Source organism: Sciurus vulgaris (assembly GCF_902686455.1).
Source record: "Sciurus vulgaris genome assembly, chromosome: X".
Taxonomy (NCBI): Eukaryota; Metazoa; Chordata; class Mammalia; order Rodentia; family Sciuridae; genus Sciurus; species Sciurus vulgaris.
The window spans coordinates 19124828-19150637 of NC_136471.1; the positions used below are offsets into that span (position 1 = coordinate 19124828).

Below are 25810 nucleotides of genomic sequence, written 5' to 3' on the forward strand. Positions count from 1 at the left end.
CATGGTTTTGTCCTGTGTGTGTGTGTGTTTGTGTGTGTGGGGCGGGGGAGAGAGAGAGGGGAGAGAGAGAGAGAGACATTCTGCTTACTGAAACATGAAAACTTTGTTTGTTTCAGGATCAGATTTGCAAGTATGTCTTCCCAAGGGCCCAACATGCTGCTCAAGAAAGATGGAAGAAAAATACCAACTAACAGCACGACTGAACATGGAACAACTGCTTCAGTCTGCAAGTATGGAGCTCAAGTTCTTAATTATTCAGAACGCTGCAGTTTTCCAAGGTAGGTTCTAGGGACCATTTTAGATATGTTACTCAATGGCCATTATTTGGGTACTGGGCTTTGAAATGCTAAATATTATTTATAAATTACCATTCCAGCATTCATATTTGATACAAAAAAACCTCCTAGTGAGAGATTCTGGTTAAAGAAAAACAGGTTTTAGAAATGGTTCATTTTGATCTTTGGAAAGGTAGGTATTATCAAAATATCATTGCCAAGCACATCTGTTTACCTGTATGTAAAGGTTGTATATCTTTGTAGAAAGAGTAAATGATATGTTCTATTAGGTACTCAATAAAAACCTGTTTAAAATAAGAATGTTTCCTTAGATTCCAAGTTCAGTTTTTTTTTTTTTTTTTTTTTTTCCCCATAGTGAGTTAGATACCTGTGGAATCACATGAACTCCTTCTGACCACTAGGACACTAAATTTCAGAGAACTTGGCTTGTTGGCCAGATCTTTTTCCATTTGTGTGAGTGATTACCTCTCTTCTTGTGAATCTTACTTCTTACCGTGCCTATTTATGACTGTAAAAGAGGCTACTGTAGCATTGCCAGATGGGTAGTAGATTATATTATCCGTAGCAGCGTGGGAAGGACCTCCCCCACTTTATAGGCCAAGTTAGGGATGATGATGATAATGGTGGAGTGGTGGTAGTGATGATACCAAGAAATATTTAGATAGTGCTGTGTGCTAGGTACTCTTAAGTGCCTTCCATGTATTCATTAATTCTCACAATATACATATGAGTTAAGTATTAGTATCCCATTTTATGGATGAAAACCCAAGACCTGGAATGAATAACTTGCCTGAGACCACACAACTAATAAGTGAAGGCAAGACTTGAACCCAGGTGTTTTGGCTTTTAGAGTTCATGCTTTTAACTACCTCACTAGGCTGCCTCTTGTGACTGGGGAAATTAATTATGAATATGGGAGCTTTCTTCTGTCCTTCCTTAAGCAGAATCAGCTGCCATTTTCTTGCTCTGCAAAGAGAGGATTGGGTTTCAGATAGAAATACACTTCTGACTACTTGACATTGCAAAGCTTTAGATTTATGGCGTCTTTCTAAAAATTAACCTCTTCGAATTGTAAGGTGGGTTGATTATAGCTTATTTTGTGGATTATGATGAAATTCTTATACTAGCTAAGAAAATCATTCAAATTTGTCAATAAAGCCCACATTCACAACAATTTCTTGGGTCAAAGCCTCTGGGGATGTTAGGTTAATTATGTGAAGTACAATATATAAGCTTGAAGTATTTGTTAACTTATTTATGCAGTCAGACTCTTGCAAAGAGTTTGTTGAGACTAACAATTTGGTGATAGAATGAATAATTTAGGCAGATTTTAAAAATACATGTACTATTCATGTACTTCTTAGATTGGTTTTGGAGTTATCTATTGACTGAAAGTGGGGTAATAAGAAGTGGGGTGACATGAAAATTGGATTGAAATGGACAGCTGAATCTTACTCTTTGGGACATTGAGGTCCCTTTTTAGAATGGAGTATTAGTGATTTGTTTAGTTCCTAGAATAATCAGCCCCCCCTATATTATCTTACAACCATTGCTTGGCTGGAGGGAGATGGTAGAGTATTCTACAATGGAGCTGTCCATCTGAGGGCCCTGGGTGTCAGCAATCTTATCATTGTCCTGTCCTTCACTTTGCATATTTTGTATTCTAGGTTTGGGACAGCATGAAACTAGGAGAGAAAATAAGTTGTGACAATATTTTGATTAGGTTAGATTCCAGATATGGCCACTGTAGCATGGAGGCTGAACACTGGTCAGTCTTTCACTCTCTCTCTCTCTCTCTCTCTCTCTCTCTCTCTCTCTCTCTCTCTCTCTCTCTCTCTCTCTCTCTCTCTCTCTCACACACACACACACACACACACACACACATAAATATACTTTCTTTCCTGAATTGTGGGGATAAGCAGAAGGACAACCTTAGCAAAGGGACATGGAGATGACTAAATGATACCTAAATTCATTCATGCTAGTGCTTTCAACCATACACTTTCTTTCCTGTGTTTCGTTTTCTTTCCTTATTTTCCTACCTCACTTAAAAACTAAGCCCCATAAGAAAATAAAAAATCATGGCCCCAGGCCTGAAATCATTTTTGCCATGTTTCGAGAGACATTGCCTGCAAATCCTTTCTATAACAAATATGTGGAGGGAGATGATTTAAAACTAGGGACCACTACAAGAGGATTCATTATTAATTGTTATAAAACACAGGACATCTACTTCTTTTTTTCTTACAACTACTTATTCCAGATTCTGGTAGACCAAATTATTGAGAGTTACCTCACCTCTTTATTCATATGAAATTTGATGTGGCAGCTTTTGTGACCTTTTTTTCTTCACCACATGAAGTTGAAGAAAGCTGATCTTGATCTTGGCCTAGATCCACCATCTCTTTAGGATTCTTTCACTAGTCCACATTGGGGGTATTTAAGCAGCAAGTGCTTTTTGCAAATAGGCACACAGTTCCACGAGCAATCCTTACTGCCTCAATTTAGTTTTTATGTCTTCATTTGCAGGAAGCCTTTGCCCTCATAAATGAGCCTGGGGCCCTTTGCTACAGTGGTTGGAGTGCTCTAATGCTAATGTTATTTTGATAATGATTGAAGCATTAGAAAAGTTGTTCTTTATTTTCAATCTTTGCATTGCCTCGTTTCCTAAATTTAATTTACTTAGATGTGCTGAGTAAAATGGGGCAGCACAATTGTTTTTTGTTTCTGCTTAATTAATTCTTTTTGAGAACCTCCACTAAAAGTGGTTTTCCTTTTTTCTTTTTCTTTTTCCCTACCTTATAATAATTATGATGATAATAGTACTAGTGAAGATTTATTAAGTGCCTACTGTATGATGCTTACTTTTACATAATTGTCTCATTTAATTTTCCCAGAAGCCTTATGAGGTCTGTACTGTAATTATCACCATTTTACAGATGAGGAAACTCATTGATGCCACAACTTCCAAGTCATCATGTGACATGGTTTTCCTTGTTCTTAATGTGCTTGAGGTGTAAGAAAAATAATAATAAGAAGTGGTGAGATTTGTGGTCTTTGTGAATAAAAATTGGGTAGAATTCTGAATTTTTCATCATATCTCCTATACATTCTGTATCTTCATGCTTTGAATTCTGTTCTTTTTGTAGAATTTCATTATGACTTTGAGCCTTACACTACCAGGAAATATTTGGGGTATGTTTAGGGTTTTTCTGTGTGATGGATGATTCTGATCTTCCCCGAAGTGGCAGCAACACTTTGCTTTTACTTGAAGTTGCCTGTCCCACAATTTGAACCCCCTTTATCAGAGATGGAAAGTAGTCAGTCATGGTGGCACACACCTGTAATCCCAGCAACTTGGGAAACTGAGGCAGGAGGATCCTAAATTGGAGACCAGCCTGAGTAACTTAGCAAGACCCTGTCTCAAGTGGTAGAGCACCTCTGGGTTCAATCCCTAGTACAAACAAAAACAGAGTGGGAAAATGGTAGTTATGTAGAAAACATTTCTGCACATCTAAAATGTCATGAAGCTCCTGTTTGTAGAGTTGACTCATCTGAGAGCTCCTTGAGTCCATGCTTGGACTCAAATAGTATCCTTGCTTGGACACTATTCATAAATAAGCAGTTAAATAGAAGTCTGTAGAAGACTGTGAGGGGTAGGTGTATATGGGCAGCAAGAAGTAACAAATGACAATAGGAGTGGAGGACATAAAAATGGACTAAAACTCACTAATTTGACAGTTTGGAGCATTTTTAGAGGGGCATTTGTCTATATGCCTCAGTATCCCCTATATTATAGCAATTCCAACAATTGATGTTCCTAATGATGGCTGTGACTCAATGAAGAAAGATCAAATTATGTTCACTCTCCTTTTAATATTTCCATTTTAGAAAGCTCAAAGAATTTTTGTGCTGAAAAGCAATGGAAAAAAAATCCTGGAATTGGAGTCAGAAAAATTCAAGTTCTAATTCTAGGTGTGCATTTAGGAGCCTTATGATTTGGAGTGGTTATTTAGACTCTAAGAGCCTCAGTTTTCTTATCTGTAAAATGGGATATAAAGCCCAGTCCGTCTTATATCACAGAAATAATACATGTGGGCCTTGAAACCCATAAAATACTACATACATGCACTATGTAGATAGCTCATTTATGTGCACTGTGTGCCAAGTAAATGATGCATTAGCATGTGGACATAATCTAGAGAAGCTGAAGTTCATGATGGACTTCAATAACTTTGGCCATATATGGTTGATAGATATACAGACATCTCTAGTGTACAAGTGAGAGAGTCCTTAGGCAGAGACCCTTTCAAGAAAGGGGTTTATTTTATGCACTCTTGGATGCAAAGCTATGCTATTTGAAATGTCAATACTGCCAGGAATAATCCCTTTTTCAGCTTTCCAAAGCTTCTCTTCTGGCCTGTATCTGGTATATTTTACACACAATCAAGCAGCTAGATCAGAAAGGGTGTGTTGTGTTCAGGCTATATTTTACTTGCATTTTCTGGTCCACATTCTCACAGCAGAGAGAATGAAAATGTGGGTGTCAGTACAGGGACATCCACTTGATCTGCACCCAGTGTTGGAAGACTTGCTTTCTGCTACCTGCTTGCTGTGGAGGAGATGAAAAAAGATGTCTCTGAATGGAGAGGAGGGCTGTGTTTCTTCGCTGCTTCTGTTGCTTTCTTCCTTGCTTTCTGTTTCCATCTGCTCTTAGCAATTCTCATACTCTGTCGGATTCCAGTCTCTCCCACTCCCCCCCTAAATAAAATTGACCTTGATTCGAACACCCTTTTCCATCAGCTCAGAGCAATTTCTCCAGTCATTTCTGCTTGAAATAACTGTTTGGGGACATTATTCAAGCAGAGCCTTTTTCCTTCACAGTTAATATGTGACTGAATAATTGCTTGAATGTTGATAAACATGTTTTTGTGATTTGATCATTCGTTAATTTTAGTTTTTGTAATGTGGTGGGGGTTTTAAGTGAATACTGAGCAATTTTTCTCCATTTCACAGTTTTTTCCCTGACTAGCCTGACAGTTTTCCTGCCCATGCTCTATGCAAACTGAGTCCCACTGAGTCCCCCACTCAAACTGCAGGCCATTCTGTCACAGCCCTTTCTTCATTGAAAATAACATACAAGAGAATGATTACACTAATGTGTAATCAGAACTTAATTCATTTGCTGGGGTTAAATAAAATAACATTTAACTGAATAGAAGAATTTTAGGAACAAACCATGACCAGAGTGAGGTTATATATCTTCAAAAATGTAAATTATTAATCAAACCACTCATCTGTGCAGCAAAGCTCTAGTAATCCCATTATAAAAGGGTAAATTTCTCATCAGAACCCAGAAGATGCTGACTTTAATTAGTGGACTTTTATGGCACTGACTCAAAGAGATACTTTTGTTACAAAGTTTTTAAAAAATGTAATTTTTAAAATTGTTAGTGCTATTGGAAAAACAACTGGAAACTGAGTGTTTAAAGTCATTTCCCATTTGAACTAAGAATTTTTGGATTCAGTTCGGTTCTAAAATTCTGTGTCTTTGGCCAAGCCAGAGACTGGGGGAGTTGCAAGCCTTTCCTGTGCCCTCTTATTGATTTAGAAAAGTTAGTCATTGGGCTGAAAACTGTTTAATAAAAAGAGCTTAGAAAAATGACTCAGTGTGCGGGTGGAGACTATTCTGGGACCAATCATGAGGTGACAGGATTATACAGATTAACTATTTTACCTTGGCCTGTGGCCTTTGATTCAATGGGGCTCTGAGCTTACGCACCCCTCCATTCCTTTGCTATCATCATTACTGCCCACTTTTCTCACTAGCAAATTAAGGATGCTGTCCCTGCCCTCTATAAGCTTCCGAGAAGAATACCAGTGTTGCCTAGAGAGATAACTTGCACCCTTCCCTCACTGGGGTTTATTTACTTTCTGAAAACACATGTTCCTCTTCCTTTTTCTGTCTCACTGAGTTGCAGTACCTGATATGAGAGTAATGAAGCATATGTTCGAGAGATTTGAATTCTCCTGTCAGTAGAGTGGAGGTAGAAACAATTTTACTCTAAGCTGGAAGTGGTAATGTACAAATTAAAAACAACTTTCATTCTGTTTACTGTAAGATGCTTCCAGGGGCCAAGGTGTGCAACTGTACCCCTCCCATTTCCTCATCCCACCTTCCTGTTAGTTACCAGGCCTTATTTTTTTCTTCATGTGTCCTCATACCTTTTGCCTGTATTCCTACATCTCTGTCTGGGTCTCAGTTGTCTCATTTGTCACATGCCAGTGCCTTCTTATTTCAGTTCCAGGCTTCATCAGCTCCCACACTGACTACCAGCAAAGGCATAAATGGGTTTCACGCCCTTAGTCTGCTCTTTGGCTTCCCAGTTCAGCAATGGAGTGCAGTGATTATGAGTGTAGGCTCTGGGGTCTCTTGGGCTGGGTTTCAATGAGTCTGGATGGGAATAGGCAGGCTGGCGTGCAAAAAACATTGAGAGTTTGAGTGAGGATCAGAACCCTTCCTTCTGAATGTGCGCTAAGTCAGAAAGGAATGTAAACTTCTGTTCTAAAAGGTTTTTACTTATGTCATCTCAGTTAAACCTCACAACAACCCTTGAGTTTGGTACCGTTATTAGCTTCATTTTGCTGTTGAGGGAGTGCAGGCTTAGGGAGATGAAGTAACTTGTCTCAAGTAGCATAACCAGTAAATGGCAGAGACAGGAATTGAACCCAAGAAGGGCAGCTCCAGAGCCTGTGCCCTTAACTTCCATGTTTTATACAGCCTCTGTGTATTTTGCTTCATGGTCATGGGTAGTTCCTCAATAATTCTAGCTTTCTTTCTTGCAAAGGAAGTCTATTGTATTTGCTGAGCAAGTACCTAGTATGTCTGAAGGCAGTTATTATGGAGGATTCAAAGATAAAAACTTCAAGTAGTTCAAAATCCCAAAATCGAGACATTTATACATGACTAACATGGGTATAAAGTGTCCCAAGAGAAATGCTGTAAGAAAACCTTTAGTGGTTTTCTCTGGGGGATGGGGTGCATCCAGGTCTTATGGAGCTCAAAACACAATTTGGAGGCCCTTTTAAAGAAAAAGAAGACAAAATAAAAATTCAAAGTGCCTATGGTTCTTCTGGGAGGGGTATACAGGTCTGTCCCTGTAGCTTAAGTTTCATTAGCTTCATAGGAGATCCACCTCCGTATGAAAGTGTGGAATTGGAAGAAATTAATTCCAACTAGAGGGTAGAGATTCCTGGAGGAAATTGCCTGTTTGAACTCTCCAGACAGACATGGCTCTTGATCAAAGAACAGGGCAGATGAGGAAATTAGGTACATTAGGACACATGTTTTTTTTTTTCAATTAAATTCAAATCAGTTTTCCCAGACTTCCTGGCTAGCCTTATTGCTTCTCACTTAGCCTGCCCTCTTGAAAGGTCCAAAGACCTAGGAGGGAAGCAGAGGGTCTCAGTGTGCTTGGCATGTGCTCTAGCTTTAGGCAGGTTGGGGTCTAAGTCCACATCTGATCTTTTCTGTCTTTGTCAACCAGGGCAAGTCACTTCCCTCTGAACCATTAATTGAAGAGGGTTAAATTAGATGAAGATGGTAAAGAACTTACCCATGTCCTGACCTGTATGAGTCAAATGCGTGGTACTCATTGTTTTTGTTAGTACCCCTTGTACATTTATTTATAAAATTGTGTATGAAATATAGTATTTTTGCTAGATTGAATGTCACATACCTGGCACACATGCATTTTTTAATGTTTCATATGCTTTGATAAAATTATAATTAAAAATGAAAATTAGGCCAGGCATGGTGGTGCACACCTGTAACCCAGCAGCTCAGGAGGCTGAGGCAGGAGGATTACAAGTTCAAAGCCAGCCACAGCAACTTAGTGAGGCCCTAAGCAACTTAATGAGATCCTATTTTAGAATAAAACAAACTGAAAAGGGCTGGGATGTGACTCAGTATTTAAATGTCCCTGGGTTCAATCCCTGGTACCAAAAACAAAAAAAAAGAAAGAAAGAAAGAAAGAAAGAAGAAAATTAGCTAATATACCCAATCAAAATTCTATCATACAGAAATAACCACTTGTGACATTTTTGTGAGTTTTCTTCTTTTCTCTATGTGTATGTGTGTATGTGTGTATTTAAGACTATACAGTATATAGTATCTCAATGGTCCCCTAGTGGTCTGAATGAGTTAATGTAGCCTCTGGATCTAACCAGCAAAGGGATACTCTGATTTCATTTTTTTTTTTTTTTTTTTTTGCATTAGGAAAGGAAGGAGAACAAAAATGTTGAAAGGAAATCAGAATACTTATAATTCTCCCCTCCTTTGGTTGAAGTTCTGGACCTGATTCACTGAAATGTAAATCATTGAATTAGACAGGTTTCAAGCTATTCCCTCTCCAAGGAACCTGCACTTTTGCTTTCTAGCACTTATCCATTTGCAGTGGAAAAGGAGTATATATGGTTATTTGATTAACATGAGTTCTATTTACTACAGAATGAGCTGTGTGTGGGTAGGGTTTGTATCTACTCTAGGACACTCCTGTATCCCCAAGTGAGACAGTAAATGCATGAATGTATATATATATATATACCTTGACACAAAATTAGAATAAATACTATTAATAGAAAAAGATTTTTTATTGTTCCTCTTCTCCTGCAACAACTGCTATGACCAAATAGAAAATAGAACTTGTTGCCTGCAGCATTTACTTCTAGGTTTCAAAATTTATTCGGATATAAGATCTCTAAAGCTTAGATGTGAGTTGATGCTTGCCCATTGAGACAGAACACCTCATGTTGCCCTGAGCCTCTGTCTCTGCTTCTGGCTTCACCACTCCCAGACTTGTTGATTGTCTTTTCTTCCAGTTTGACCTAAGCTCTTCACAGAGCACTGCACTTTGCACAAATTTGCACTCTGTGACCAAGAATCTTTGACTGGTGACACTTTTTCTTTCCCCAGTGTGTTCTTATGTGTCCCACCACACTTTCACAATAACTTGAAGGGAAGAGAAACTAATGTTTCTTAAATGCCTCTTATGTAGCAAGCAGACATTTTACTCTTTACAGCATCCCTTCAGAAAGAGTGTATTAATCTCATGAAGAAACTAAAACTAGCAGAGTTTGATAACATTTACATATGACCTCAAAGCTGAGTAGTGCAGTTCCTTGACCTAAGAATGCTAAGTTTTTAATTATGTGCTTTTCTCCTATATTACTGTGCGCTCTCTCAACATGCTTACTAGTTCCTCTACATGAGAACTATTCATTTAATGTTACCTTTCCTTAGATAGAGTTCTGTATCTGATGTTCTAGCAGAAGGCAAAATGGTAGGATTGACAGTCATGAATTCGGATTACGTTACTCACTAGTTATATAATGCTTTCACAAAATGGGGATAATAATTATGACCTAACAGTTGTTGTGAAGATGTGCCATGAATTATGTTAAACATTTACCATATTGCTTGGTATATAACAGGTGCTCAATAAATGGTAACCATTGATATTTTTTGAAGATAAGGAACCATGTTCTCATTCTTTTTCACATAAATTGGAATTTGACCTAGTTATAGGAATTTGATCAGATATAGGTAGGACTAAGGTTGACTTAAGTTGAAGAAAGAACTTATCACATAAATTTATCACTTAAATGAATAGTGTAAGCAAAATTGTAGGGAGGAATCATTCATTGATTTATGAGACTTGAAATAAAATTTTCAGTGTGCATTAAGAAATCAACAACCAATTGGTTCATTAAAAATATTCTTATCTATTTGTTGAGGCAGGTTGCTAGAGACCAATTTATTCATACCTTATTGCTTTGAGCCTTTGAAAGTGTTTAAAAAATAAGTCTTTACTAGTCTTTACTACACAAGTAAATACTATATTTTTATTATCCAAATTGAAAAAAAGCACAAAGAAACAAAAATGTGGAAAATAAAATGATATAGATTCTATCTGCCAGAGGACAACTAGTATGCACATTTTGGCATATTATTTTGCAAACTTTTAGTTTTCTATTATAGGTTTGTGTATATATTTTTTCAAAACTGCATCATACTGCTTTTCATGTAATACATCAATAGCTATCTTTCCATGTCAATGATACATTTATATAACATAATGGAAATATAGTGTTTAAGAGCCACCCTATACTTAGTAATGTGGATTTCTCATATTGTTATTAATCTAACTCCCTCTATTGATGATAATTGAAGTTGCTTTTCATAAACCACAGTGAGGTAAGTAATGCCTACATAGCCAAATGTTAAGAGATAATATAATTTTTAAGATTTCTTACATTTATTGCCTATTTGATTTACATAAAGTTTGTACCTATTTTCACTTTCCCAAGCAACATGTGAATGTCTATTTCCCTATCCATTTGTCACTTGCCATTTTACAATAGCCCCAATTTAGATGAAAAAATAATACTTCTCGGTTGACAGGGAAACTGGTCAGTCATTTTTACTTCTATTGTGTGATTTTTTTTCTCATTAATATTCTTTCATCATTAAAAAATTAGATATTCATTGTTACTTAATACATCCCAATTTATTTTCTTATTGATTTGTAAGAGCTATTTCTATATTCAGGATGCTAACCCATTTAATATATTATAAATTGCTTTTAGTGATTTGTTAATTCAATTTTCCTCAGCCAAATGCATCAATATCTTCCTTTGGTTTCCAATATATTTTTTCTTTAATAGTTGATATTAGCTTTAGCATGAATCAAAGATGTGTTCTATTTCCTGTTCTGACACCAGCTGTGTGAAAATGGGTAAGTAATTTAAAGTGTCTGAGTTTATTTTCTTAAGTGCAAGATGGTAACACCTGACCTGCCAACCTGCCAGAGTTTTTGAGGATCAAAAGAGGTAACGTATATGAAACTGCTCTGAAAAGTTGAAGTGATGATTCTACTTGTTATTCAGTTGTCCTCTGACTATCAGTCTGAATGAGTTCATGTCTATTGTACTGATATCAACATTGCCTTTCTTAACCCCAGATAGGAAACCTTTCTATTTTAATAGGAATTACTCTTGGTCTAGAAGTGACTGCAGCCTGTACCCTGGTAGCTGGAAAGGTGCTTAGAAGGGTGGTGAAATGTTGCCTGCCACCAGACTCTTTGTGTGAATATTGAGCATCCTTCCCACCCTCTCAGCTCTACAATTATTCTTTGATGTAGTATGTCTGTTTAGTTCTATATGTCCCGACCCTGGAAGGACTGTTAAGAAACCTAGTCAGTGAGACCAAAGTGCCTATTCATGTTCAACAAGCAGTTAGGCAGAGGAAAATCCCAAGGCCTCTGTCCGCACTTCTATTCTTTGGGAATTGGAAAAAAGTTCTACTTCTAGCAATTAACATTTGAAACAGATACACTGGCATATCAGATAAATCAGTGGCTTGACATTGTTTTGTGGGACACATTCTGAAAAGAGTTGTTTATTGGGAAAATAATTTTTTATTGTAAGGCGACTATAATTCTCCCTCTCTACATGCCAAATTTTAAAAAATCAGAGAGAGAGAGAGAGAGAGAGAGAGAGAGAGAGAGAGAGAGATATCAAGCATCTCATGCATCCATGTATTCATTAGTGGAAAAACAAAGTATGTTCTTTTTGGCAAACTCTGCAGTATGGTTGAAATGTCTTATAGTGAAAGAAGAGGCTTAAATGGTACAAAGATTATTTTCGAATTTAACCTTGAGGGTTTGGGTGTTTGTTCTGATGGGAGGGGAAGATAGTGCATGCTTGCAGAAATGAAACTTTCTTAAAGGTCAGAGGACTCTGAAAAGTTGGTGAGATTAGACATTTTCAACTCATTTGGGTCACTTAAGTGAAGGAGAAGCAAGGTTAACCAAGCTTACTAAAAGTCTACTATGTACTACATTTGAGTAAGCTTCATAATGGTAATAATACCATTATGTATTATTTTCCCCATTTTACAGACACGGAAACTGGGGTTAAAAGCTATTAAGAAATTTGCCCAAGGCCACATAACTAGTAAGTGGCAGCATTAAGTTTCTAACTTCAAAGTCATTGACCTTTTCATTGAGCTATATTGTCTCTCTTGGAGTTAAAAGATAAAAATAAGCTTTAATAACCATCAAAATGATCATAGAAGGTTTCGAAAAATAGAAAGTGCCGTTAGGCGACTGTACAGTAATGGGGAAATAAACAAAATACCCCGAGAATGGCCCCAAACTTTTATTTGGCAGAAGGCTTCAAATTCCATTGATGTGAAACAGTTCTCTGTAGGGACATACTAGGGTAAGTTAATTGTACCCTGAGCATTCTGTGGCAGTGTGGCAGCCTTTCCTATTGCCTCATAAAGAGTCATACACATATCCTTGAGTTCATTTTAGTACTTTTCAGCCTGACATCTAGAGGGGCTGCTACCCTGACAAACACAATCTGGCCAGATGTTATTATTTTGCACTACATTTAATTTCTTCCTGCCAAAGATTTAGACTTCTTTTCCCTGATAAAGATCAGGGGAAATTGTCTGGTATTTACAAAATCCCATCCAGGCGTATCTGTTACAATGTTCACTTAGCAAAGTTTATTAGATTATTAGGGCTTTAAACCCTTGGGCTCTTTCGTTATTGAAATTAAAAAAAGAAAAACCCAAACATCTTCAACAAATTTAAGTGGTATAATTAGACCCTGGACTTGTCTTACAGGCATTTTAGAATTATGAAAATGATTTAAATAGTATTTGCTTCCTGAGAAACTTGCTGAGTTTGACAGGGATGAAAGGAAAGCAGTTATGCTCCTTTGGTCTCCTGAGTTAATGGGGAAAGTGATATCTGGAACTGAAATAAATTTGCTATAGTTGTATGGTGAAATTACTCCCATAAGTAGTTAGCCATACCACACAGGGCCTCTCTTTCTTGGCCTAGTTTAAAAAGTTGCACTACACTGTTAGAGAAACATGTGGATCTGTGATTTCCTTGCTCACAAAGTCTACTTAAACACTGAATGAGACTCCTTAAATGCTATTTTTGCCTATACACATTATACTAGACATATAAAGAAGGTAGTAATAGAAATATTCAATAATTTCAAGGTATAATCAATTATGATTTCTATGCTGCAGTTTTTCTCAAGAAATGATTATATTTTCAAGCATTTCTAGTTGAAAGTTGGTGGCACTATTGTTATTTTCTCTATTGCGTGAATATAGACATGGGAGTAACCTGACTTAATCAAAATAAGGAGCCAATAGCTAATCTACTGGAACTTTAACTAAGAGGATGTATATGGGAAAGACAATCTTAGAAAAAGCAGTGTAATTATACTTACTTGGAGGGGGTAGTAGATACTATTTCAGGCACCAAAATTCTAGAATGTCAAACTTCGCTTAAGAGAGAGGATTGTTTATGAAAATTGAATGGAAGTGCTCATTAAATATGTCAACTTGAGCATTTTCTTCTATTATATGTTTACTTGGTGCCAGACTAGGTTTTTAACAAATTGTTAAAGCCCAGTTCTTTAGAGACTGTGTTGGAAATGTCTCACAATTAAGCAGGACCATATTTGGGGCTTTTCTTCTTGTTTTGAAGACAGTCAGAAGCCTTTTATGTGAAAACTATAACAGTGCAAACATATGTTTGTACATTAAATATACAGGCAATAAATGCTGAAATAGCAGAAGTGAACTCAAGGCAGGAGGTAAATATTTTGTAAAAATTAATGATCTAGAGTGAACTCTCATTAACTCAGGCTCTGTTAATTTGAATATTGTGATAATTTCACTTGGACTGAAGTTTACTTTCATCACATTTATGAAGAAAGAATCTGCTAAACAAATTAATAGTGTATATAGAAGATTGCAGAAAGGCATGTTTAACTTGCTTGGAGGACTTAGGCAAGCCCATTAATTGGGGCTTCTAATTACAAAGAGCCTTGCTTATTAAAGCAATCCTGATAGAACCTCTACTTGAAACACTTTATTAGCAGCGAGTTTGAGTTACTCTAGGTATGGAAAAATAATAAAAAGCAGTGTAGTGTTTTAGAGAATGGATTCTGCAATAAATTGACCTGTGCTTGAATCTTGTTACCTGGAGGAGTCTACTTAACATCTCTAAGTCTCAATTTCCTCATCTCTAAAATGGGGACAATAAGAAGACCTAAACTTACACAGTCATCATGAGGAGTAAATGACATGGTGCATATAAAGCTTCACTTAGCATGGTACTTAGTATATGCTAAGTGCTCAATAAATGTTAGATGGTGTTTATTATTCTTGGAAAGTACTTGCAAATCACACTTTACTAACTTAGACTGTCTTTTCCTTCATCAAGTCAGATTAGTGAAGTGTTCAAGGAAAACATCCTATTTGTTGATTTTGTGTGTGTGTGTGTGTGTGTGTGTGTGTGTGTGTGTGTGTGTGTTTTCAGTGCTAGGGATGAAACCCAGGGCCTTAGTGTATGCAAGATAAGTGCTCTACCACTGAGCTATACCCCGAACTCCAAAATCCCATTTGTTCAGCTAACTGTTCCTGAATTTGAATGAGACTCCATTTGGGGACAGTAACTTAATAAATTGGCCTACTTGTTCTATGGGTCAAATATACATATGGAAAGGGATGATCATTGGGTCTAAAGTCTTTTCAGTTTCCTGAGAGGGAAATTATAATTGAACATGTTTTATGTTATAAGCTTAGTCGACCATGAGTTGATGTTTTGAAGTTATTATGGAGGCTGAGAAATACCAAGAGTTTAAATTTATGACTATTTTAATATTTCTCATATTATTTCTCTTCTATTGTCCTGTTGAGAAGGACACTTTCCTACATAAAGAGAAGTTAGCAAATTCTGATAAATATAAAACAGAACATAAAAATCACCCAGCAGGTTTGGAATGTATCTCAGTGGTTTAGTACACACAGTTAGCATGTGTAAGGCCCTGGGTTTGGTCCCCAGCATTGTAAAAAATAAAAACCACCCAGAGCCCTAATGTCCTGAAATGGCCATGTTTAGTATAAAGTTAGTTTAGGCTTTTTGACCTTTTGTCTATGTACACACACACACTCACACACACACACACACACACACACACACAGAGACTTTCTTAGAAATACGGAATTATAGTGAATACATTGAAAGCAATCCTGGTTAAAAAAAAAAAAAAGCAATACTGGTGATAACCAGAGTGCGCATGTTTCCTTCAGTTATTTTCAGGTGTGGCTTAAAATAGGGTGTTAATTAGGAGTCATGAAATGAACTCGAAAAATTGCATATAATTTTATATCTGAGAGTCTTCTTCAGATCTATTTCTATTGAGACCAATAGAAATTCAACACAAAGGATATGTCTTCAATTATCTTTGTATTTCTATTATAATTCAGAATGGATGTGTGTGTGGGTGTGTGCACACTGGGTGGAGATTTTTCCCAATTGTGTGGTCTAATGACAAGAGCATTGGACTGGGACTCAGAAGACATGGCATGTGGTTCTGACTCCATCATGACTCAATGGATGACCTTGGGCAATTAATTTCATTTATCTGGGCTTTAGTTTTCTCATATATAAAATGTGGGGTTAGACTGAATAATTTCTACAGCCTCTTGAATCTCAGAGTCTAACTTTTAAGAATCAAACCTGCCTGGCTGGCTGGAAGACCTGAGGATCTGTGTATATCTTCCTACGGAGAAGAGAGATGATGAATCTTAGCAGTATCTTGGGTGCCAGATAGACCAAAGACTGTAATTTTTAGCCTATCAGGCATTTGACTTTTGAAAGTGCTAAATTCTCCATTAGGAATAAATGTGGAAGCTCCCGGTTATTTATCGTTAGTTATACTTTCCATTCATAACTGCCGGTGTCAAAGGCTCTGTCGACATAACTGCGTCAATCAGGTTAGCTTTAATCAGTTTAGTGATGGATAAGTCACAAATATATCAAATAGCCAATCATAATGCAGGAGTTCTCTAAAGCTCGACTGAATTATTTATTTTGTTATGATGAAAATGTCTGGGCTTTATTGGGTTTTCTTTGAAGAACTTGATTCAGCTTGAAGTCTAGAAGATAAAAGATCAGTGATTGTCTCTCAGATTTTTATTCTGCCTTCCTTCAAGGCTTTTCATTTTTCACAAGCTGTTGTTAGCACTTTTAAGTCAAGGTGAGAGAGCTGTGATATTTTTTATCTTAGGGGTTTAAGTACGTGTGAAAAACTTTTACCTTTGATTTCTTTTCCCACATATGTCATGTGGAAGCTGTGTGACCTTGAGCTAACCACTTAACTTGTCTGAGCCTCATTTTCTTCATCTATAAAATGGGAATAATCCTAGTCTTGCCTAAATATCAAATTATGAGACTTAAATAAGATAATCTCTTAGTTGTCAGACAAATGTGAAATTTTACTGTTATCATTCAGTTAGTACTGTTATTTAGATCTTCTGTAGGTCGATCTGACTTGATGTAGGTAGATCTGACATGATGTAGCAGATGTATTCCTGACAAGTTAGGTAGAATTCAGTTTTGTAAATTAGAACTCTTTTATGACTTACATGATACTCTGATAGAGCATCACAGAAAATTATGTCTTCCAGAGGTCATAAAAATGATAGGATTCAATGAAATTTAAAAAATCATATTCAAATAAAATGGAGTACTGCAAAACATTGAATACATTGTTAAAAATAAAGCTCCATAGACTCTGGAAAGGGAGAGAATTCACCTTGATTCAAAAATACTAGGGCTTTTTTGGAGGTGGGAGAGTGGGGAAGTGGGTAGCTGGCAAAGGGGTCAGGGAGAGGAAAAAATGAGAAGAAACAGACATTTTAAATATAGCACAATTCTTTCTGTCTGTCCATGTAGCTATTTCCAACCAACCCCCACCACACATTTATTATTCTTTTCCCAGACTTCTTTAATACAGACAGTGAAACTGTAGTAGAAATGTGTCTTTGTATTTACAGGAAACTTGTATGGCCTCTCTAAGCATCACTTTTATTTTCTTTTTTTCCTCAGAGCCATTCAGAGGCCCTGATTACCAGCATAACAGGAAAGAAAAGAGATAAATACCTAGCACCAAAGCAAAACACAAAGGAAGCAAGATTAGAAAATTGAGAAGTGAGGAGGGAAAGCATTTGAGTATAGTAACCTGGTCATAGTAGGAAGGAAGGGTTTCGGGTTTACCTAGTGAATTATCTCATGTTCAAGTTGAGTCATGGCTAATTAACTTTCATGTGCTCAAGCAAATTTGCATGTATTGAGCATGTACTAATGGAGAGTGATGTTTATTGAAAATTGAAGAGCTAGGCATCTTCTATTCCTGAAGTGACTGAAGCTGTGCCCCATGAGTGATTTTACAGCCCTTTCCTTGCAAGTGTCTTGGGAAGCCTTGAAATCAGAACATGTAGGTTTCAGTTCCAATGTGATCATTTTCAAGCTTTCAGAACCTGTTAGGAATTCCTTCCCTAGGTTAGATGGTCTATTTGTCATCCCACATCGGCCCCATCCTATGTGCTTCCAACTCCATGCTCCTTTCCTCTGTGTTAACACTTAGTAAACTAGAAATGATGTGCTTTGGACAGGATAGGGTTGCCTGTTCCTGGACTAGAGTAAAAGCAACTCAAAGGGCTGTTCTGAGTTCATGTCTGTATCTCTGTCCCTTCATTCAGTGTTGGTGGGTAGATACATAGAATAGATTTTCTGCAGATGTTTATGGAACTATAATTTCTCTTGACCTTGGGTTTCTCATCTATAAAATGGAGTTAGTACATGATGAGTCTATATTAGTTATGAAAATATGAACATATGTATATAAAATTTCATATGAAAGCAAAAAACTATGTACACTTATGTAACATTTTGAAATATGCGGCTTTCTTCTTATGTGCACTTTGTGCAAATTCACTTTTCTGAAGTATGGTTTAACTAAAGGGATGAGTGAAATAGCACATTAGTCCTTAACTGAGGACTATGAATGGGTTTCAGTGGGTCCTCCATAGCCCTGAAATTGCATGTAAAATTCTTTGTGTATGTGGCTATTTTTTCAGAAGAGAAAGTACATCATTTGTAAAGGGGTCTGTGTCCTCCAAACAGTTAACAATCACAGGGTTAGCAAATTCCCAAAATTTCATTCAGCTCTAATTTGATTCTATGAAAAATCATAGTCTGAACAAATAGATTTAAATTTGTGATTTATTTAATGGACTCAGATAAGTAGTCTCAGTTATTTTAACAGCATTAAATACATGATTCTCAGATTTAATAATATCTGTCTGGATACTGATTGCTGGCATATTCTGCTACCACTCAGAGTTCTCCTTGGCTTGAGGGAACAACTAACTATTCTTTTTGGATGTTGCCTCCCATCTTCTTTCTCAAATGTAGTGATTTAGTCCACACCTATTTTGCTTTTAAGAGACGGTGGTTTGGGGCCTGCAGAATTAGAAGCTTTATCCAGATGTTTGTCAACTCAGTATAATAAATACCCTTTAAAGAAATCAAACAGCAATAGAAGCTTTAAGCCCAGCAGAGGCATTAGGGGAGCTGCATATTTAGAAATCCAGCTGTGTTTGTTCTGATCATAACCAGACTACTGTATACCATTAAGTGCTCTTGGGAAATTATGTAGTTAAAATCCCAACATCTGTAAAATTGCAAGTTTATTCACTCAGTTATGTACACTTAGATTTCCATTTAATTAAAGAGAGGTGGGTACAACCATTGTTTTAAGAAATATGAGCAAGTTTTATAGTAAATGGAAGGAGGAAGGAAGTGGTCTTTCAGTCTGTTTTAGAATTCTACTTATTGCTGACACTGGGAGAATTGCTGACACTTCTGACAATGTGGGTGGGTTTACCTTGATCTTCAAGAGGGAAGCATCCCCCAACCAATCCTTTGGAACAGTGTAGTGGCAGAAAAGCACACCACAGAAAAGGAGGCAAAATATAAAAGTTTTATTCAAGACTGCCACAAAGCAGTAACATCAGGCAAGTCATTTTCTAGTGCTGAGCATCTTGGCTAGCTGTTATCTAGGGGCCACTTCCAGGGTGGTTGTAATCATTGTTATTAATAATTATGACAGTAGTGAGAGTTTCCATTTATTGTCTATGTACCACTGTGGTATTGGTTTTAAAATGACTTTTAACCTTTGAAATAATCCTGTTAGGTGAGTGCCTTTATTTCCATTTTATAGATGAGGAAAGCAGAAGCTCAGAGAGGGTAAGCACCTTGTTCCAGACCTACCATCTTCCCACTCATTCCTGATTTCTTTCTTCTCATTGTCATTGGTTGCCAAGTCCTGTTGGCTATAACCCTTCTCCATCATCGTAACCACTGCCCTGGGTTCAGCCCTCAACTCAACCTAAACTTTTTAATCACTTCCAAAACTGGCCTTTCTGCCTCCAGTTTTATACCCTTCTTCTAGTGATCATTAGAATGTAACATGTAACTGCCATACAGTTTTCTCTAGGATGCCTTCCTTGACCACCCTGTCCACTAGATTAGATTATCTTCTTCTCTGTCCCATGATAAACTTGTGTATCTCTGGTTTGCTCAATTAAAATAATAATAGCCAATATTTAATAAGTGCCTACTATGTATTGAGTGCTATTCTAAGTATATAAATTAATTCATGGAATTCTTACTACAGCCCTGTGAAGCAGGAACTATCAGTTTTACAGATGCTCAGTAACTTGCACATGATCACAAAGATATTATATGGCAGTGCTGGAATTTGAACCCCAAACACTTGAAAGCCTGGTCTCTCAGCCTCTGTTCTATACTGTCTTTTGCCTCAAGTACTACCTTGTACCTGTAGTACAAGGAGGCCTTCTATGGCTCATTCCTAAATAATTTTTAAATAATTTGAATTTCTAAAAATCCAAATTAAAGTTTGAGACTAAAAATGAATAGTTTTTCAGACATTTTTGATAGAATTGAAATACTGAGAATGACCCTAGGATTAGATAATGCATTTATATAAAGTTAAATATTTTAAAACATTTCTATTAGCCAATAGTTCCTATTTTCCTTAGGGAAGCCAAAGATGGAATGATGTGAAGTGACTTGCTTAAAGCAGGATTTCTCAACCTCTGCATTATTGACACATGGGGCTAGATAATTCTTTGTAGTGGGAGATTGGCCCGTGTATGGGAGGATGTTTAACAGCAACTTTGGCCTCTGCTTTGTAGATTCCAGGAATACCAGAAATGTCACCAGACATTGTCAAATGTCCTCTGGGGAGCAAATTCACCTTCCATTGAAAATCACTGGCCTGAAGTCTCATGTTATCAAGTGGCTGTCTGAAAACGGGCCTTTTATTTCTGATTCTAGTTCTCTTCCCATTTCTCTGAGTTAACTTCCAGTCTAGCCTGATGAGGAAAACTGGTTCATGAGGTAATTTAGTATATTAACCTTTCTTTCATGAAATGCTCTTTTTATAGTGTGGAAATTGGTGACTAACCAAAGAGGAGTTCACAAGTGATTTACTGGGGTACTTACTTGATTTTATCTATTTATTTAATGTAGTCTGATTTCTTTTCCTAAACAATCTCTGTGTGTGTGTGTGTGTGTGTGTGTGCGCGCGCGCGCGCGCGCGCATGCGTGTGTGTGCGCATGCGTGCATGTGTTATCTGGGTGGATTTGATTAAAAAGGACATATGTGTCAAGGTTTTTACTGACTTTAGGCTTATGGGAATCAGCACTTTTTTTTACTGAGTTTTTGATTGCCTCAAGTGCCAGATTTGCTCCATTGGAAGTATTTCTTTGACAGTGTCAATTATAGTTCTGCATCCATGGATTCTACTAACTACAGATCAAAAATATTTTAAAACTTGCATCTGTACTGAATGCACAGACATTTTTATGGCATTATTCTTTAAATAATACAGTATAATACCTATTTGCATAGCATTTGCATTGTTTTAGATATTATCCATACTCAAGAAGTGATTTAAAATAAGTGGAACGATGTGGTAGGTTATATGCAAATACTATGTCCTTTTTTATAAGGACTTGAGCATCCATGATTTTCGTGTCTGAGAGGGTCCTAGACCCAAACTTTGTGGAGAGAGGGAGACATCTATATTTTATTATTTATTTTACCTCGTTTTAGTAGTGGGCACTGCTGTTGTTCCTTATGGGAAGTCTTCTAAAGGGTTGCTGCTTCTCCTAGGGTTTTGAACTTTTGAGAGAATTACTTATTCATAAATTTTTCCTCCATGTAGGACATTGTACTACTGTGAGAACTAGTCTCCTCCTAACCCCCACCCCTCAAAAAAAAAAAAAAAAAAGAAAGATAAAGAAAAAAATAGGGATGCCTTGGGTGGAAAGGGAAATTAAGAAGGGCTGGCTAGACTCTTTCACCAAGGCCCTTTGTTGATTTTCAGGAGGCTAGGTGATTGGGTGTGGGATTTCTTCCAAATGCATTTTTTGATATTTTTTTCAAATTACAATGGCATTTCTCTAAGATGGAAGAATGCATGCAGTTTTTATTTTCAAAAAGGGAACCAAAAATGTACAATGAGGAAAGAGAAGTCTTTTCAATAAGTGGTTCTGTAAAAACTGGATTTTCATGTACAAAAAATGAAATTTGGACCTCAGTCTTACACTGTATGCAAAACTTAACTCGAAATGGATGAAGGACCTAAACATAAGGCCCAAACCCATAAATCTCTTAGAAGAAAAGCCCCTTGCATTTTCCTTGGCAATGATTTCTTGGATATCACACCAAAAGCTCAGGTTATAAAAGCAAAAATGAATAAATAGGACTGTCTCAGAATATGAAGCTTCTGCATAGCAAAGGAAGCAATCAAAAAATAAAAAGGTAACCTACAGATTGGGAAAAGTATTTTCAAGTCACACATCATATAAGGGATTAATATCCATGATTTATTTAAAAATTCATTCAACTCAGTAGTGAGAAAACATATAACTTGGATTTAAAAATGAGCAAAAGACTTCAATAGACATTTCTCAAATGATGACAAAATTGGTGAACAGTCTGGGATTACACATCCGTAATCCCAGTGACTTGAGAGGCTAAGGCAGGATGATTGCAAGTTTAAGGCTGACCTCAGCAATTTAGGAAGACCCTAAGCAATTTAGTGAGACCCTGTCTCAAAATAACAAATAAAAAGGGCTGAGGTTGTAGCTCAGTCATATAGCTTCCTGGGTTCGATCTCTAGTACTTCTACGCACACAAAATGGTGGTAAACATGTACATAGAAAGGTGCTCAACGTCACTAATCATCAGGGAAATACTAATCAAAACCACTATAACTCCCTTAATCTGTTAGGATGACTATTATAAAAAAGACAAGAGATAATAATTGTTGGTGAAGGTGTGGAAAAAAAGGAACTCTTTTATGCTGTTTGTAGAAATGTAGATTGGTACAGTCATTAGAAGGGAGGTTCCTGAAGAAATTTTAAATAAAACTTTCATATGACCCCATAATTCCTCTTCTGAGTATAAAGCCAAAGAAGATAAAATCAACACCTCATAAAGGCATCTGTGCTTTCGTGTTCATTGCAGCACTATTCTTAATACCCAAGATACGGAAACAACCTAGTTGTCTATATTAGTCTGTTTTCTGTTACTATAATGAAATACACGAGGCTGAAAACTATAAAGATGCTTATTTAGCTCACAGATTTGGAGGTTAAAATCTCAAACAGCACAGCACCAGCTCTGACAGAGGCCCCCTAGACACATTACATCATATGGATGACCTCATGCCAGGAGCATGTGCAAGATGGAGAGATCACATGGCGAGACAGAAGTTAAAGTGAGGCTACGGAGGGGCCAGACTTGTTCTTTTATAACAACTCTCTCATGAGAAGTAATCAGGATCCTGTGAGAACTACATCAGTTCCTTCTGAGGGCAGTGCCCCAATCACCTCCCAGTAGGCCCTACTTATTGTATTACAGTATTTCACCTTTTAATAGTATTAAATAGTATTTAATAGTATTGGGGACCAAGCTTCCAACACATGAACTTTTATGAATCAAACCACATTCTAACTATAGCAGTGTCTATCAGTGGCTAAATGGGTAAAGAAACTGTCCTGTGTATGCAATGGAATATGATTTAGCCTTCAGCAAAGAAGATCCTGCTATTTGCCACAACATGTATAGACCTAGTGTCCATTCTGCTACGTGAAATAAGCCAAGACATAGAAAGAAAAAGATTGTATGATCTCACTTATTGGTAGAATCTTTTTTTAAAAAAAGAAGTCAAATATATAAGTATAGAGGATAAATAATGGGTACCAAGGTAGGGGAAGAGAGAAGGAAATGGAGAGATGTAGGTCAAAGAATACAAAGTAGTAAATATGTAGGATGAACAAGTCAAAAGATCTAATGTATAACATGAGGACTATAGTTAAAAATAATGTATTACTGGAGTTGCGGGTGTAGCTCAGTGATAGAGTGCTTGCCTAGCTTGCAAGAGACCCTGGGTTCCATTGCCAATACTGCAAAAAAAGTATATTACATTCAGGATTTTTGATGAGTAGATTATAGTTGTTCTTTCTATGGATGGGTGGGGGTGGGCAGGATAATTAAATGAGTTGATAGATGCATTAATTTGTTCCACTGTAGTAACTATTTTACTAAAAGTATCTTAGAAATTTCTACATATTAAATATATGCAATACAATTCAAAAGAAATTATAGAGTAAAAGTACAAGTCCCCCTCCCCCTTTAATACCTTATTCTCTCCCTTATTAATTTGGCCAACTACAAACATGGTAAAATGTTTGATATTCTGAACTTTTCCAAATCCATTTGTGTACATATATACATTCACTACTCACACACAGGATTTTTTTCCCTACATAAATGAGATCATACCATTCAAACATATATACTGTTTCGAAACATATCTTTTCACTTCATTTATTTTTTGGTACCTTTCGAAACAACTGCTTAAAAACCTTGTCCTTTTTAAAAATCCACTGTATAATATTCCCATCCATCTGCTCTCCTATTGCCAAACATTTACGTGTGTTCCTTACTTTGGTTTTTCTCTTATACACAGTGCTAAAGGAAATAGCTCATTTCATACCTTTACGTGCACTTGAAAGACTATCCCTGAAGCAGAACACTCTAGAAGTTGGAATGTTTGGTCTAGTGCAAGGTTTTGCAGAAGCAACAGGCCAGTATCACACCCTTCTGCTGCCTCCTATTGTGCAGAAAGAGGCAGTACATTTTCCACAGCTCACTGGGGAACCACCTAATTGATCTCTCCAGAGGACTGATTCTGAGTAGTCTGCCTTGGAAGTTGTGTTCTCCTTTTCGGTATGTCAGAGGCCAAGAAACACCAAGCTCCTGGCATGGCCTGATTAAGCTTCCTTGAGCAGAAGACCTGAATCCTGCTGCCATAGGGCAGGCTTCAATTTGGGAGGCAGTTTTGGTTAGATGCTTCAGAATTTTTATTTTTCTATTACTATCAGCCAGTCAACAACTACTTAGTGAATGCTTACTGTATACCAGACACTGGTGGGCACTTTCAGACACGCACATGATACTATTCAGGTGTATTTATGAAAACTCAGGTCGGTCTGTCTATAGACATGCCTTCTCGCTGTGTTCTTTTTTTCTTAATTAAGGACTCAAAGAAGAAATGATTTGCTTTGCTTTAGATTCTGTTTCAATTGTATTTCACAAATGAGCGTCTTAAAGTGGGTTAGTTCCTTGTTTTTTTGTTTCTATCCATATATCACTGTCTGTAGAAAAACATTAAATTCTGTTTTCACAGAAGGCAGGGAAATAAGTTGTTTACACATCACCATTTGACTCCCTTCACCCCCATCCTCATGACAAACATCTCAGCCACCCAAGTGAAGTTTATTTAAACTCCCAAGCTGTCCATGCAAACAAGACCCCTACAGCTAAGGAGTTTGGAGGAAGAAAGGACTGGGATTATCTGTTACTTCCCTATTCTCTCTATCAGGTTCAGAATATTTCTTTTCATGTGTTAATTCACTACCCTGAGGTTTGCCTTTAGTTCTGGGTTCTTTTTCAGTTCTGTAACTTGGGGAGGTGGTCCCATAATGTCACAGCATCTCAGAATTGACAGGGAGCTTTAGAGGCCATAGCATGGAATGCTACCTTCCTTCCTCTATGTGATTCCTCTGTATAACATATTCTAAGCAAGTGATCATTTATTTGGTTTTGGAGTAAAAACCTCTTCTGAGCAAGAAACTACCTCTTAGGCAGTTGTTTAATTATTGGTTAGCTTTAGTTGCTAGTACTTATGTTTTTTGGGGAGACCAAAATCCATCTCCATGTAACTCTTTCACCATTCTGGTTATTATGTTGATTGGCTTCTACTTGCTGAAAAGTGGTACATAGAATTTCCCAGTGCACAGTCTAGGGTAGCCATCATCTCCTGTGGTCCACATACTATCCTTTTATTGAGGCAGAAAGCTGAAGAGCCACTCACTGTTAAGTTCTCCAAACCACTGTCACTGGCCTTCAACTCATGTTTGAGTATTTGATGTTGTATTACTATGACACCTTATTAAATTGGAGCCCAAATT

At 37.0% G+C, this 25810-nt stretch overlaps 1 protein-coding gene across 1 annotated transcript in view; it reads left to right on the forward strand.

Annotated features, from left to right (window-relative positions):
• The window catches only part of GPC3 (glypican 3), a 414363-nt gene that overhangs the window by 31806 nt on the left and 356747 nt on the right, over nt 1-25810 (forward strand). The window contains exon 2 of the mRNA XM_079123994.1: nt 117-278. Coding sequence (XP_078980120.1) covers nt 117-278 — 162 coding nt within the window. The remainder of the gene's footprint in view (nt 1-116; nt 279-25810) is intronic.